Source organism: Staurois parvus, unplaced genomic scaffold (assembly GCF_062004578.1).
Source record: "Staurois parvus isolate SC_StPar_1 unplaced genomic scaffold, SC_StPar_1.0 ptg000548l, whole genome shotgun sequence".
In the NCBI taxonomy this organism is placed as follows: Eukaryota; Metazoa; Chordata; class Amphibia; order Anura; family Ranidae; genus Staurois; species Staurois parvus.
Window position 1 is genome coordinate 3,871,193 of NW_028318344.1, and position 16,520 is coordinate 3,887,712.

The 16,520-nt window shown below is 44.9% G+C and overlaps 1 protein-coding gene across 1 annotated transcript in view; it reads right to left on the bottom strand.

The window, feature by feature from the left end:
• The window catches only part of LOC149451132 (cytoplasmic phosphatidylinositol transfer protein 1-like), a 160,745-nt gene extending 145,997 nt beyond the window's left edge, over nt 1–14,748 (bottom strand). Inside the window, exon 1 of the mRNA XM_089690970.1 lies at nt 14,503–14,748. Coding sequence (XP_089547096.1) covers nt 14,503–14,550 — 48 coding nt within the window. The 5' untranslated portion in view covers nt 14,551–14,748. The remainder of the gene's footprint in view (nt 1–14,502) is intronic.
• Between the last annotated feature and the right edge of the window lie 1,772 nt (nt 14,749–16,520).

Genomic DNA, 16,520 nt, shown 5'->3' on the forward strand with positions numbered 1-16,520 from the left:
CTGCAAGTGGACGTGATGGAAACATGGGAAACCATATAGATAAACGTGAATGGGCCTTTAAAGTTCACATCAAGTACACACATGCATCAGCCCAATTAATGAATAAGACCTTAGGCCACTTAGACAAGGGGTCCTCAATTTACGACCTGCCAAAAGACATTTACCCGGCACGCCGGAAGGAAAAAAAGCCCCCCCTCCAGAAAAAAACAAAAAACCCCCACACAGAAGAAGAACATGGCGCCGGCCAGCAAACAGCTAGGCTGCTTGCTGTGTCCTCGGCCACAAGGACCCAGTGAACGGCATCCTGGAAGCACCCTGATTTCACCTGCTGCAGACAGAGGAGCAATAGGAGAGCACACCAGGCACCAGATACAGTGGGTTACAGTATCCAGTGCATTTTAAATATTTGTAGTGTGAAAAAACAAAACAATATGATATGTGCAGTGTGCATAGGAATTTGTTAATTTTTTTTCTTCAAAATATAGTCTGGCCCCCCAACAGTGTGAAAGTCAGTGAACTGGCACCGTTTAAAACGTTTGAGAATCCCTGCCTTAGAATGTACACCCCTTGAGAGTAACGGACTGATGTCAATGTAATATATATATATATATATATATATATATAAAATCACTGAGTAAATGGATGGTGCTATACAAGTACCTGTAATAAATAAAATAAAGTATCTACCTACTTTTTAAGGTGCCGTTTCACTTTCCTGCAGTCTGATATAAAAAGTAAACTGTGGCTCTCTAGCTGCTGTCAAGCAGTCTGAGAACAGCATTTCTGTAACTGTACTATCAGAAGAAAGCCCAGTAGCACCTAGACTACAGCACATAGCAAATTACTGTTCAAAGTCATGCTACAATTTGCTAAACAAACAACCGATGAATGCATGTAGCTTTCAGTACATCTAATGTATGCAAGTACACAGATCTGGTAATTCCTACAAGTCTGCAGGCAAGCTGCAAAGCAAACAGTATATAAACAGCAAAACACGTGCACATATGTAGACAGTATACAACTCCAAGACAGGACTTCAAAAAAGGACTGGACTACACAGCAAGGTAAAATGGTGCTTTGTGTTACTGCTCTGCAGAGCTATGTATTTTAATAAGTATTTACTGAAAGTTTTCAAACACTAGGAAAATAAAATAAAAATGTATTTATATTATATATACACACACACACACACACACACACATATACATATACACAATGTTCACACTGACCATACTGTGACCACTTGCATACAATTTACCTTTCAAGGAGAAGAGAGGGATAGGAAGCAAAATAGAGGGAGAGAGAGTTAGTACGGGGTGGAGGGAAAAACCTGATCTCCAACGAGCTACTTAAAAGCGTAACTCCACTTTTGCTGAGAGAACACACACTTACTTAACTCTGGGCGATCTATATACACATTGCAAGAATTTTAACACACTTTGTAGATTACCTTTTTGTTATTCTGAAGAAAGATGGATGTTTGCCTTCAGAGGCTCCTCTGAAGACGCCCAGTAGGAGGGGCGAAACACATCAGCTGAGAGCCGTGGTGACGTCACTTGCGGACGGTGGAGCACACGGTGGTGCGTAGTTTCCGGTTTGACAGTTACATGCTTTGCATCAATTTTACTCATGTGAGTGCAATGTACTTATTTTGCCTTATAATTTTAATAAAAATGGAACTGCACTATTTAGTCCCTCTCTTCACTTCCTACATATTATGACCGCTGAACTTGAACATCTCCGCAAATAAGGAACCCATCCTCATCAAGAACTACAAGTCCAAGCAATACCGGGATCTTCCCACTAAGCGCACCAGACTCTTATTTAAACCTAAGAGTCCACTTAGGCTCCATGCACATGAGGCGTTTAAATCCATTTCTATCCATTTGAGCTTTAATGACTCCGGCATCCTCTAAAAAGACAAATCCACATCTTTAGAGACCTGAGAAAGAGGGGCATCTAACTTAGGACATTTAAAGAAGATTTCCTCAGAACCAAAAATGGAAACCTACGCTCTAGAGAAAGGTCTTCTCCATATCTCCCACATCTCCTCCTGGATCTGTGATCTTCCTTGGAAAATAAAAATATGAATAGAACCCTTTCTGTAATCCCCACCCCCTACTTTTCCCCCCAGCCCTGGTCCAGCTACCCCTTACCTCAGTAGCCGGGGGCTTGGACCCTTCAGCGTAGGTACCTGGCTGACCGGCTTAACCTTAGGGGTGTCTGGCCTTGGCTCCACAATGTCTCCCTCCTGTATGCTCAGGTGTTTCAGGTGACTTGCGCAGCTATAGGGGCGGTTGCTGCGTTTGCAGTATCTTGAAAGGCTCTCCTGCATGAAGAACTGGTCCTCTATAACCAGAAGCAGTGCCTCCTTGGTTTAAAAACAGTACCTTGCCATACCCGTCAGCCAGAAGTGGGTCATTGTGACGCACCAGAAGTAACGGTGTCACCATTCTGGTACACTCAACTGGCCTCCTCACCACCACCGGAAGTGACGCACCACCGCCATCTTGGAGAGACCCGGGAGAGAAACGTGAGGACAGCCAGCAAGGGAAACAAAACTACAATGGAGAAACCGGAAGTATCCAAGGAGGGCAAACATGACTTCAGCCCTACTACGGCAGCATTATCCTCCTCCACTGACTACCATCCGGACCACAGGGAAACACATGCCTTGTGCCAAAGAGGAGCTTCTGGAGTTGGTCCATAGCCACAGAGGATCAAGATCCAGGTACCAAACGTAAACCTTCTCAGTGCTCAAGCACTCCCTGAAGCCCAACCCACAAGTATGTTTTGCCAGTTTTTTTTTTTTTTTTTTTAAAGAAGGCCCTATCAAGTAACCACAATTACCCACACAGGAAAGAGGAAAAAAAAAAAAAAAAAAAAAGAAGAACTAGCTGTGTTCACCTGGAGGGTCAGAACCACAATAATTACTGAGGGCGAAGGGGAGAGAGGGGCTTTTTAACTTATGTCAGTATTGTGTTTCCTGTAGAAGGCGGAGCCGGTATCTCTCGTGTAGCCATCCTGGAAGACGCTTTGGGAAAACAATGGTTTAGTATAGGCATCAAATGTGAGCTGTAATGCCAGTGGTGGCATGTGTGAGAGATTAGCACAGGGCCAATCAGCACAGTCCAGACAGAGGTCAGGTGTAATGCATCCTCCTAGAGCAAAATGAAAAAAATTAAAGGAACACTTTGAAAACACATCAGATCTCAATGGGAAAAAAATATCATGCTGGATATCTATAATACTGATATGGACTAGACAATGTGTTAGGAACGTAAAGATGCCCCATTGTTTGATGGAAATTAAAATGATCAACCTAAATGCTATGTTGTTCAATGAGCAGATGTCTAGCATTCGTCATGATTCACATCTAAGATTCCTTAAGGTTTGGAAACCTTGGATACGCTATTCCTTGCCATCCCTGCCTCCTACTAGTTATGGCCCCTTATAGTTGCTGCCTGTGCTAGCCCTGGATCCATGATTCTTCGAGTTTCCCTTTCCTCCATGTTTTCTGATTCCTTTTGTTTTATTTTCTTTTTTCTCTTTCTTCTAACCTTTTTTCTTTCCTCTTCTTTTTCAGATAATATGTTAGATTACTGATGCTATTATTTGGTTTGGCTTTTTGCCGTCCCTCCTTGATGTCATTGGACATTTCATTATTTGGCTAATACAAGACAGCAAGATGTATCTGTTTATGTGTTATCATTCTGCTCTGCCGCTGCATGGGCGTATCTTGAGCTTGTTGTATTCTTAAAACAAAAACTTTAATAAAAATATTGAAACAGAAAATGATCAACCTATGGAAGACAGAATTCAAAGACACCCCAAAAATCAAAGTGGAAAAAAAAAAAAAAAAAAAAAAAAAAAAGATGCAGAAGAAGGCTAGTCCATTTTTGTAAGATTTCATTGCAGCAACTCAAAATGGTGCTCAGTAGTTTGTATGGCCCCCACGTGCTTGTATGCATACCTGACAATGTCAAGGAATGCTCCTAATGAGATGACAGATGGTGTCCTGGAGTATTTCCTCCCAGATCTAGACCAAGGCATCACTGAGCTCCTGGACAGTCTGAGGGGCAACCTGGCAGCATCGGATGGACCAAAACATGACATCCCAGAGGTGTTCTATTGGATTTAGGTCAGACAAGTTTGGGGGCCATTCAATGGTATCAATTCCTGCATCCTCCAGGAACTGCCTGCATACTCTCACCACATGAGGCCAGGCATTGTCTTGCACCAGAAGGAACCCAGGACCCACTGCACAAGCGTAGGGTCCGACAATGGGTCCAAGGATTTCATCCCCATACCCAACCGCAATCAGGGTGCTATTGTCTAGCCTGTAGAGGTCTGTGCGTCCCTCCATGGATATGCCTCCACAGACCATCACTGACCCACCACCAAAAAAGTAATGCTGAACAATGTTACAGGCAGCACAACATTCTCATGGCTTCTCCCGACCCTTTCACATCTGTCACATGTGCTCAGGGTGAACCTGCTCTCATCTGTAAAAAGCACAGGGTACCAGTGGTGGACTTGCCAATTCTAAAGTTCAATGGCAAATGCCAGTTGAGCTCTATGGTGCCCATGAGCACAGGGCCCACTAGAGAATGTCAGGCCCTCAGGCCACCCTCCTGAAGTCTGTTTCTGATTGTTTGGTCAGAGACATTCACACCAGTGGCCTGCTGGAGGTCATTTTGTAGGGCTCTGGCAGTGCTCATCCTGTTCCACCTTGCACAAAGGAGCAGATACTGGTCCTGCTCATGGGTTAAGGACCTTCTACAGCACTGTCTCGTTCTAGAGTAACTGACTTTCTCCTGGAATCTCCTTCATGCTCGTGAGACTGTGCTGGGAGACACAGCAAACCTTCTGGCAATGGCACGTATTGATGTGCCATCCTGGAGCAGTTGGGCTGCCTGTGCAACCTCTGTAGGGTCCAGGTATCACCTCAAGCTATCAATAGTGACACTGACCCTAGCCAAAGGCAAAATTGGTGAAAAACAGTCAGAAAAGAGGAATAGGGAAAATGTCAGTGGCCCCCACCAGTAAAACCATTCATGTTTTGGGGGTTGTCTCATTGTTGCCCATCTAGTGCACCTGTTCATTTCATTAACACCAAAGCAGATGAAACTAATTAACAACCCCCTCTGCTACTTAACTGACTAGATCAATATCCCAGGAGTTTAATTGACTTGATGCTATACTTTGATTAAAAAATGTTCCCTTAAATTATTTGAGCAGTGTAGTATGTGCTCTTCACATGCCTTATTGGATATCAATTGCAAAACCCTTGCTGGTTTTGTTTGCCTACAGAGGACCTTGACATTTTAGGTGAACCAGTGGCATCAGCATCAAACTAGCATAATTCTTTAGGAACATCTGAGGTAACAAAACACTGGCAAGCATATAGCTCTAGGAAGATAGAGGCAGCTACTGCAAGATGAAGTAAAACCAGGAATGAAAAAACTGCCCATCTACCTGCAGGGGCCCAACAGTACAAAAAGGGCCCATCAGGGCTTCCATCAGAGGAGGAGAGGGAGGTCCAAACCTTGAAGCTCAGATACCTTGTCAGCAAAATTGGTTCTAGAAGTGACACAGCTGGGGCCAACACTATTAAGGTAAATCTTAGTGCATAAAGATTTGTTTTCTGATGTGGTACATGGATACAGGAAAAACAAAACAAAATGAAGTAATATCTTGTGTACATATTGATATGGCTTCATAACAGAACATGGGTAAAAAGGGGGAAGAGAGTTCAATGATTTTCTTGCACAGAGAAAGCCTTCCATACCACTATGGTTTGGACAAACCCCTTCCATATACTTTGATTTTGAATCCTTTAACCTCCCTGGCGGTATTACCGCGTGTAGCTCGGGGTAAAGTTTCAGTACCAAAAGCGGTAACCCTGAGATACACTCGGGCTTACCATGCAGCGTTGCTCAGGGAGTCCCTGCAGCGCTTACCTTGTCCTTCGCTCCCGCGATGCGTCCCCTGCAGCGTCCCCAGCAATCTCCTCTGGCCGATGCCGGCATCCGGCTTCTGTGTTCCGGTCCCTGTGATGTCGGGACGTACGGGCGCCGGAACCGGCGGCAAATTTAAAATTTTTTAAAAAAGGATTATTACATTGTAAAACATTGCTGTTTCAAAACATTTCACATACATTTTGTCCCTACTGCTTTGTCCTGTCCCCTGCCTGCATTTTGACTGTTCTTTCTGCCTGGAAACTTAGAAAAGTCCATGGCATCCAAAAAGCATCCCTTTAGGTCAAAAGCGGTTTTAGACCAGCTAGAGAACAACAACGATAGTAAATCAGAACCACTTGCAGAATTGAGTGATAATGATTTGTGGGGAAATTTGTCAGACACTGAAAACGATTCTGCAACTTTGCTCAGCGATGTGTGAACTTGGCGCTATATTTCAAATTTCAGTGTTTTTGGTTTGATTATATTATTTAATTAAATTTATTATTATATTATTATTTTTTATGATTATTTATTAAATTATAATTTATGATTTTGTGTTTCAAGTTTTATCATATCCGGAATGTTTACTAGACTCTTGTTTGGACAGATTTCAGTGAGTTATTCCTAAATTGCAGGCCTACAACAAAAAAAACTACATATTTCCATGCAAAAAAATGGTACCGCTTTCAGCACCAAAAATCTGAAATAATCATGCCGCTAGGGAGGTTAACAAGTATATCTTGTTTGACAAGTCACCTTCAAAGTTTCTTTTTCCAGCTAAATACTGTCTATAACGTTTCCTGTTTCTATGCACCATGTAAAATGCAACATTCACCATGCTACATTTAGTTATAAAGAACACACTGAAGGTGTCATTTATTTTATCTTTTATTAGTATAAACCAGTATAGTTTTGTGTTTTAGAACCAATAATCCAGTGTGAACCAGCTCAGAGCACTCAACCTGGATGACAATTAACAGGGGGTGTAAAAAAATGATAGCAGTACCAATAGATGGCTGGTTAATGTTTCCAGCACTGCCAGATAGATATAAGATGTAAACATACTTTCTCTTTACACTGTGAAGGTATGTGACCCTCAAATAAAAGATTAGTGAAAATGCCAAGTGCTTTTGCAGTGTTCTAAAAGAGAATGAAGAAAAGTCCGCAAGGGCATGAATCATAGAAGATGAACCAACTTCATTGGTATGAAAATTCCACTAGAAAAGAAGATAATCTCTTGCATGCCCAAATGACATTTGTTATATGTCTGATCAGTCTTTGCTTCATAGGGGTCTGGTCAAACCTGTGCAGAGACCTGCGTTTTTCTACATTAGTAAAATGCAGGCGTCCCCAAATGCACACAGAAAACAGCTGTTTTCTAGGTGCCCTGCTCACGCTGCCAAGCAGTGAGATACAGAAAAATGCATACCGCGTGCATTTTTCTACAAATGGAGCGCAAGTAAAAAGAGGGCTCCATGTACTGTTTCTACGCACAGCAGCTGCGCTGCAGTACACAGATATAAATGAACCAACGTTTATACCAGTGCTACAGATCATAAAAGATGTATACATATATGTAAAACTATACAAATCATTCTTTCAGCTTTCATGTTTCCAGGAAGCCATGTACAGCACCTAGCCAGCGCCCCCTGCCACATTTTGCCTGCATTGCATAGAGAAGGGCAGAGACTCATTGCCGATGTCACTGGACCTGAAATAATGTACAAAATTAAAACAAAGATTTCATTTAGAAAGGTCATTAGAATGTTGAGGAGGAGAGCTGGGAGTACCAGGAAAGTCAAAATAAAAGCAGATTAAACTTAAGGCCCTATACATCCGGATGCTTAGGTTGCATGGCCTTATAAATCTGCAGCCACCAGTACAAGTGAATGTCTGTACGTGGCCATACTTGTGTAAATGTCAATTGCTTCTGTATTGGAGGATTTACCTGTGCATTCCTTTACAGAGTATTTCCCCAAACATGAGTGCCATGATCTGCAGGAACACGCTGTATGTGTACATGCAAGTAGATTCTAATGCAGGAGCAATCAGCCTTTACATGATTACAGCTGCATTCAGCCATTCACTTGAGTTTACATCTGTATACAGCAACCTGGATGAAGGAAAGTGCAGATGATATTAAACTTGAAGACACAGTGGGGTTTATTTACTAAAGCTGGAGAGTCCAAAATCAGACTCCCTTCTGCATAGAAACCAATCAGCTTCCAGGTTTCATTGCCAAAGCTTCATTGAACAAGCTGAGGTTAGAAGCTGATTGGTTTCTATGCAGAAGGGAGTCTGATTTTGGACTCTCCAGCTTTAGTAAATAAACCCCAGTACGTCCGTGTGCATGAGCGCCAAGTTCTATTTAGAACAGCTGCAATGTTTCCTGATGGTCAGATTTTACATCATGTAATCTTGGGTTTACACAACTCAGTAGCTGTAGAACACAATGAAAATGTGTGTTGTGAAGTATAAAACCTGGAAACAAACCAAATGGCAAAAACGTATGGGAAAGAACGTATATAGAAGCTGAAACAAAAAATTAGGATTCTTGCCAACGACAACTAGTTAGGTGTTTACTTTCAATCTCTACCTTGTCCTAGAAGAACAATTGCTGCAAACCGACTGGCAACCCTGAGCAGCACACCTACTCTGCCTGGATGTGATAGGCTCCACAGGTCTTCATACAGCTGCTGTAGAAGTGCATTCATGCACATGTTTGCTTGAGGTTTTGTTTAGCAGATGCATCACAAAGAGCATTACATAACTGAAAATACTGAATGATAAGGCCGGACTGGTGCAGACCGCACTGACTATGAGCAGTACAGCCCTGATCATTCAGCTACCCAGGGATTGCACCATCAGCTTCTATTATGTACAGCTTAATGTGGGTTAAAGCTTTATGTTACTTGCTACCAGATTTTGTAGTAATTCATATCTATTGATTCTGCTAGACATAAGATGTATCAGTATTATGCAATTACACATATTATATCTATTTGTTTGGATGGTCAGCAGTGAACAGATTATCTCAATGACACCGGTCATGGCAGGATGGGGCACACAGCGAGGACCCCGAGCACTAGCTGATATTTGCCATATTGTGGGCTGGTTATTGGATATTGGGCCATGCTGCCTTTAAATGGTTTTTAATAAATGTACATTTGTGTGTCTAGGTTTAGGATGGAGATTTGTTTACAATATAAATATTATATATTTTTTTTATTTAGTATTACTAAAATATCACACTTTCCTATATACCTGGCTTTGATATAGCCTTTTCACACACACATTGGCCTTTGCCCCGCACACTTGGTGGTGCTGGTTCTGCTGGGATCAGTTCATATCAGTACATGATCTGAGTGGGGGCTTTAATTCTGCTCAGCAGTAAGTCAGAAGAAGCTGGCCCTGAATGAAGATCCAGCACATTACTCAGAGGAATGGCTGCTGTACAGATTCATTTGCACGCACTATTTTGCTGCAGCTATGAAACATGCGACAGCATACCTCTGGAGACAGGTACAGACATGATTAGAAATCATGGTGCCAGCTATTATTTGGAGTCAAAATGAAGGTAGAAGGTGCAAGTAAAACAGACAGTTTGAGGGACGGGAAGTATTAAGCGATTCAAGCTGCTGAAAATCACCATGAGAGAAAGGCTACCAATGCCAACCTATCCATTAGAAAATGCTAGTTGCCTGGCTGCCATGTTAGCTATTGCTCCAATGACCTGGAAACAGAATGCAAGCGAGGGGCTACTGACTCTTCTCAGATATTCCCACTTTGCCTACTTGTTGTGCAGCAGAGGGTCAGCAATAAGGCTTGGTTCACACTAGCAATTCCTGCAACAACCTGCAGTCAAAACAGGCTGCTGTTTAAAAACAAATAAAAAAGAATGAATGGCACCCCCACACATCTCAAAATGCAGCACACTTGCAGGTGCAGGAACCGCAGGGCAATCGCATGGTGCAAAAGCACCATGACATTTCCCTGCAGCCACATTTTGAAAAAGGTGCATGCACCTTTTTTCTGTGGGAAATGCAGGCACTGCAGCCCATTCAAATGAATGGGGCTGGTGTGCCCATGCAAACCTGCTAAGGTGTGAACCTAGGCTAATGGGGCCAGAAGACTATCAATTTCACAAAAAAAATCATGGATGTGATATGAACACTTTTTGGGCATTAGGAGTGTTTGTTGTTATAATATAGGGAATTTCTGATATCCTGGAAAACTCTGCAATCCCTCAGCCCCCATGCCCTATGCCTGACAATTCTCAACATGCAGAATCCCATTCTAATTGTCCCTGTTCACACACCCGCCCAACGCTCAAAGAAAGTGAGTTTTTTTTAGCGTATTCAGATCCCTCAGACTTCAGAGTGCCTGTAAATACACATTACACACAATACATGGGTTTTTGCTCCTGGAGTACTCCTGACTTCTAGACCACAAGAAATAAGTGTTTAATGAGGTTTTCATTTTATATTATACACTGCAAAAAATAGAAATACACCAGTACCTATCCACATTGATGCCACAGCTTTTCATTTTCTGAATGGCTTCCCTAAACAGAACCCAACAGTGGGGAAAGCAATACTCCGAGATAAGGCTGGCCATACACACATAACATGTCCCTCAGGCTCCCCCAACGGGATGAATGAGAGAAATCTAATAGTTTCTGCCATTGTTAAACGATTCCGCCTGCACCAGCTATTGTATCACCAATGCAAACACATGGAACAAGGTAACCTACCACCAACAGTTTCCTTCTTCACAAGGTCTCAGCAGAGAAGTTGGTGGGATCTCATCTTGATCCAAGTTGCTGTTTTTCCAATAGGAAGCTGGGTGACAGTTCAGATTGCCGGGTGTATGGTCAGCTGAGGTATCCGCAAGATGATGTCAGGTTGGAAAGATTTTATCACATGAATAAATGCTACATTTTTCATCAACATTAGATGTAAAGTAGTTTATCTTCCAGTAAATGTTATATTTTTATTTAATTGTACAGTATCTCACAGAAGTGAGTACACCCCTCACATTTTTGTAAATATTTGATTCCATCTTCTCATGTGACAACACTGAAGAAATGACACTTTGCTACAATGTGACGTAGTGAGTGTACAGCTTGTATAACAGTGTAAATTTGCTGTTCCCTCAAAATAACTCAGTACACAGCCATTAATGTCTAAACCGCTGGCAACAAAAGTGAGTACACCCCTAAGTGAAAATGTCCAAATTGGGCGCAATTAGCCAATTTCCCTCCCCGGTGTCATGTGACTCATGTTACAAGGTCTCAGATGTGAACACGGAGCAGGTATGTTAAACTTGGTGTTATCGCTCTCACTCTCTCATACTGGTCACTGGAAGTTCAACATGGCATCTCATGGCAAAGAACTTTAAGGATCTGAAAAAAAGAATTGTTGCTCTACATCATGGGTGTCAAACTGGCAACCCTCCAGATATTGCCAAACTACAAGTCCCATGAGGTATTGCAAGGCTGAAAATTACAAGCATGACTCCCAAAGGCCGAGGTATGATGGGACTTGTAGTTTCGCCAGTTTGACACCCCTGTTCTACATAAAGATGGCCTAGGCTATAAGAATATTGCCAAGACCCTGAAACTAAGCTGCAGCACAGTGGCCAAAACCATACAAGAGTTTAACAGGAGAGGTTCCACTCAGAACAGGCCTCGCCATGGTTGACCAAAGAAGTTGAGTGCATGTGCTCAGCAACATATCCAGAGGTTGTCTTTAGGAAATAGACATATGAATGCTTCCACCATTGCTGCAGAGGTTGAAGGGGTCATCCTTTCAGTGCCCAGACCATACGCCACACACTGCATCAAATTGGTCTGCATGGCTGTCGTCCCAGAAGGAAACCTCTTCTAAGGATGATGCACAAGAAAGCCCGCAAACAATTTGATGAAGACAAACAGACTAAGGACATGGATTACTGGAACCATGTCCTGTGGTCTGATGAGACCAAGATGAACGTATTTGGTTCTGATGGAGTCAAGCGTGTGTGGGGGCAACCAGGTGAGGAGTACAAAGACAATTGTGTCTTGCCTACAGTCAAGCATGGTGGTGGGAGTGTCATTGTCTGGGGCTGCATGAGTGCTGCCAGCACTGGGGAGCTACAGTTCATTGAGGGAACAATGAATGCCAACATGTACTGTGACATACTGAAGCAGAGCAGAGACTGGGCCGCAGGGCAGTATTCCAACATGATAACGACCCCAAACACCTCCAAGACCACCACTGCCTTGCTAAAGAAGCTGAGGGTAAAGGTGATGGACTGGCCAAGCAGGTCTCCAGACCTAAACCCTATTGAGCATCTGTGGGACATCCTCAAACGGAAAGTGGATAAGCGCAAGGTCTCTAACATCCACCAGCTCCGTGATGTCGTCATGGAGGAGTGGAAGAGGACTCCAGTGGCAACCTGTGAAGCTCTGGTGAAGTCCATGCCCAACAGGGTTAAGGCAGTGCTGGAAAATAATGGTGGCCACACAAAATATTGACACTTTGGGCCCAATTTGGACATTTTCACTTGGGGTGTACTCACTTTTGTTGCCAGCGGTTTAGACATTAATGGCTGAGTGTTGAGTTATTTTGAGGGGACAGCAAATTTACACTGTTATACAAGCTGTACACTCACTACTTTCAGTGTAGCAAAGTGTCATTTCTTCAGTGTTTTCACATGAAAAGATAGAATAAAATATTTACAAAAATGTGAGGGGTGTACTCACTTCTGTGAGATACTGTATATGTTAATGGCATAGCCTGAGTCTAGCCTCTGTAGCCTGAATATAACCAACACACACACACTGTACCAATATCTTCACTTGTATCCTATTATGTAAAATGTAAAGCTGAAGTTTAACAGTTTTATTCTAGGGTGGGGGTGGGAAGACAGCATCAAACTGTTACCCATACCTTCATGTAAAATCATTTGTTTACTCTCCTAGATGCACTTCTGGTGCTGTAGGGGTTAACAGCAGTAAATGAATTGTGAAGGACTTTTGCTGCTCACCTGCCCTCCACCATTAACAGAACTCATACTATTATTGTCCCACAATGCAACACCTCCTGTTATTGGGTAGGAGAGATCCTATCATTCATCCATTCCTCTTCCTTTCATAGAAAGCTTTCTGGAGATCCCTGTTATGGGCAATGCCAAGGAGAATGAATTGGATGCACATCATTACAGGGAATGTGTTTGGTGCCACATTCCCCCACCCCCTTTATTTTATTTACAATATACAGCTTTAAAAATGAAAATTACTATTTTAGATCTGATCAAGACTATCACACTCTGAGGCAGATTGAATTGTAAATGGACATGAGGAAGGGCTCCTTCAATCCACTGCAATACAGTAAGGCACATTAAAGTGGTTGTAAAGGCTGAAGGCTTTTTACCTTCATGCATCAAGGTAAAAAAAAAAAAAAAAAAAAAGCAACCCCCCCAGCCCTCCCTTTTTTCTTACCCAATCCCCATCTTGATCCAGAGATGTGCATGAGAGCACCGGCTCTCTCACTCCTCATTAGCTCCTGCTGCTGTCAAACATCCAGCGAGGAGGGAGCAGGACTGATCTGTTCTCTGTGTGGCAATGGACACACAGTCGGATCAGGAGTGAGAAAACATGAGTCCCTTCGTAGCAAGAGGCTTGTTGTGGGACCAGTGAGTGTGTGTGTGTGTGTGGGGGGGAGCCACTTCCCACCACCATGGGGCGCGGGGGAGCCGCTTCCCACCACCATGGGGCGCGGGGGAGCCGTCCATGCCCGGGGCGCGGAAGAGCCGTCCATGCCCGGGGCGCGGAAGAGCCGTCCATGCCCGGGGCGCGGAAGAGCCGTCCATGCCCGGGGCGCGGAAGAGCCGTCCATGCCCGGGGCGCGGAAGAGCCGTCCATGCCCGGGGCGCGGAAGAGCCGTCCATGCCCGGGGCGCGGAAGAGCCGTCCATGCCCGGGGCGCGGAAGAGCCGTCCATGCCCGGGGCGCGGAAGAGCCGTCCATGCCCGGGGCGCGGAAGAGCCGTCCATGCCCGGGGCGCGGAAGAGCCGTCCATGCCCGGGGCGCGGAAGAGCCACCTATGCCCGGGGCGCGGAAGAGCCACCTATGCCCGGGGCGCGGAAGAGCCACCTATGCCCGGGGCGCGGAAGAGCCACCTATGCCCGGGGCGCGGAAGAGCCACCTATACACGGGGCGCGGAAGAGCCAGCTATACCCGGGGCACGGAAGAGCCACCTATACACGGGGCACGAAAGAGCCACCTATACACGGGGCACGGAAGAGCCACCTATACACGGGGCACGGAAGAGCCACCTATACACGGGGCACGGAAGATGGGTACACACAGTCATAGCACTGTACGGAGTCCTCCTCTAGCTACATAAGCACACAGGGGCTCCATGGAGGAGCAGAGCGGAGGACCCTCATCTCTCACACAGCCCCCCATTCTATACCGGCAATGGACGGGGTTTACACACACATAGCCGGTCGGGCTGTACGCCGAGCCTCAAACGGACATACACGGCGGGTCTCACCTCGTCCACTGTTAGCGGCATACAGATCCGGTATTCCTTCACCAGCATCCTGGGCCCGGCTCTACTCCTCACTCCACAAAACTTTGCCGGATCTTCCCCCGGTGTGTCCTCACCTCAGTGTGAGCGGAGCTCCTCACAACGGCACACCTTACCGACACAGGCCCCGCCCCGTCCCTGCACACACACCGACCATTAACCCCTCCACTCCTGACACCAGCCGCCTGTAATCCCCTCACACCGACAGAACGCCGAGGAGAAGGCTGAGTGGCAGTGCCGGGCCCTCCTCCTCCTGTAATACCCACTCCCCGCTCCTCCATCTATAACACAGGCTACCCCCGGTCCTGCTATGACACACATTCCCAAACTCATTACCGCCCCCCAATACACACTAACCTCCCCTATACACACTCACCCCTCTAATACTTACCCCCTCTAATACACACTCACCCCTCTAATACTTACCCCTTCTAATACACACTCCCCTCCTCTAATACCCCCTCTAATACACACTTCCCTCCTCTAATACCCCTTCTAATACACACTCCCCTCCTCTAATACCCCCTCTAATACACACTCCCCTCCTCTAATACCCCCTCTAATACACACTCACCTCCTCTAATATCCCCTCTAATGCACACTCACCCCTCTAATAATTACCTCCTCTAATACCCACTCACCCCTCTAATACCCCCTCTAATACACACTCCCCTCCTCTAATACTCCCTCTAATACACACTCACCTCCTCTAATACCCCCTCTAATACACACTCACCTCCTCTAATACCCCCTCTAATACCCACTCACCCCTCTAATATCCCCTCTAATGCACACTCACCCCTCTAATACTTACCTCCTCTAATACCCACTCACCCCTCTAATACATACTCACCTCCTCTAATACCCACTTACCCCTCTAATACATACTCACCTCCTCTAATACCCACTCACCCCTCTAATACCCCCTCTAATACTCACCCCTCTAATACCCCCTCTATGGCACACTCACCCCTCTAATACCCCCTCTAATACACACCCCTCTTAATACCCACTCACCCCTCTAATACCCCCTCTAATACTTACCCCCTATAATACTTACCTCCTCTAATATACACTCACCCCTCTAATACCCCCTTTAATACCCACTCACCCCTCTAATACCCCCTCTAATACACACTCCCCTCCTCTAATACCCCCTCTAATACACACTCACCTCCTCTAATACCCCCTCTAATACACACTCACCTCCTCTAATACCCCCTCTAATACCCACTCACCCCTCTAATATCCCCTCTAATGCACACTCACCCCTCTAATACTTACCTCCTCTAATACCCACTCACCCCTCTAATACATACTCACCTCCTCTAATACCCACTCACCCCTCTAATACATACTCACCTCCTCTAATACCCACTTACCCCTCTAATACATACTCACCTCCTCTAATACCCACTTACCCCTCTAATACATACTCACCTCCTCTAATACCCACTCACCCCTCTAATACATACTCACCTCCTCTAATACCCACTCACCCCTCTAATACCCCCTCTAATACTCACCCCTCTAATACCCCCTCTATGGCACACTCACCCCTCTAATACCCCCTCTATGGCACACTCACCCCTCTAATACCCCCTCTAATACACACCCCTCTTAATACCCACTCACCCCTCTAATACCCCCTCTAATACTTACCCCCTCTAATACCCCCTATAATACTTACCTCCTCTAATATACACTCACCCCTCTAATACCCCCTTTAATACCCCCTCTAATACACACTCACCCCTCTAATACCCCCTCTAATACCCCCTCTAATACACACTCACCCCTCTAATACTCACTCACCCCTCTAATACCCCCTCTAATACACACTTACCCCCTCTAATACCCCCTATAATACTTACCTCCTCTAATACACACTCACCCCTCTAATACACACTCACCTCTAATACTTACCTCCTCTAATACACACTTACCCTCTCTAATACACACTCACCTCCTCTAATACACAC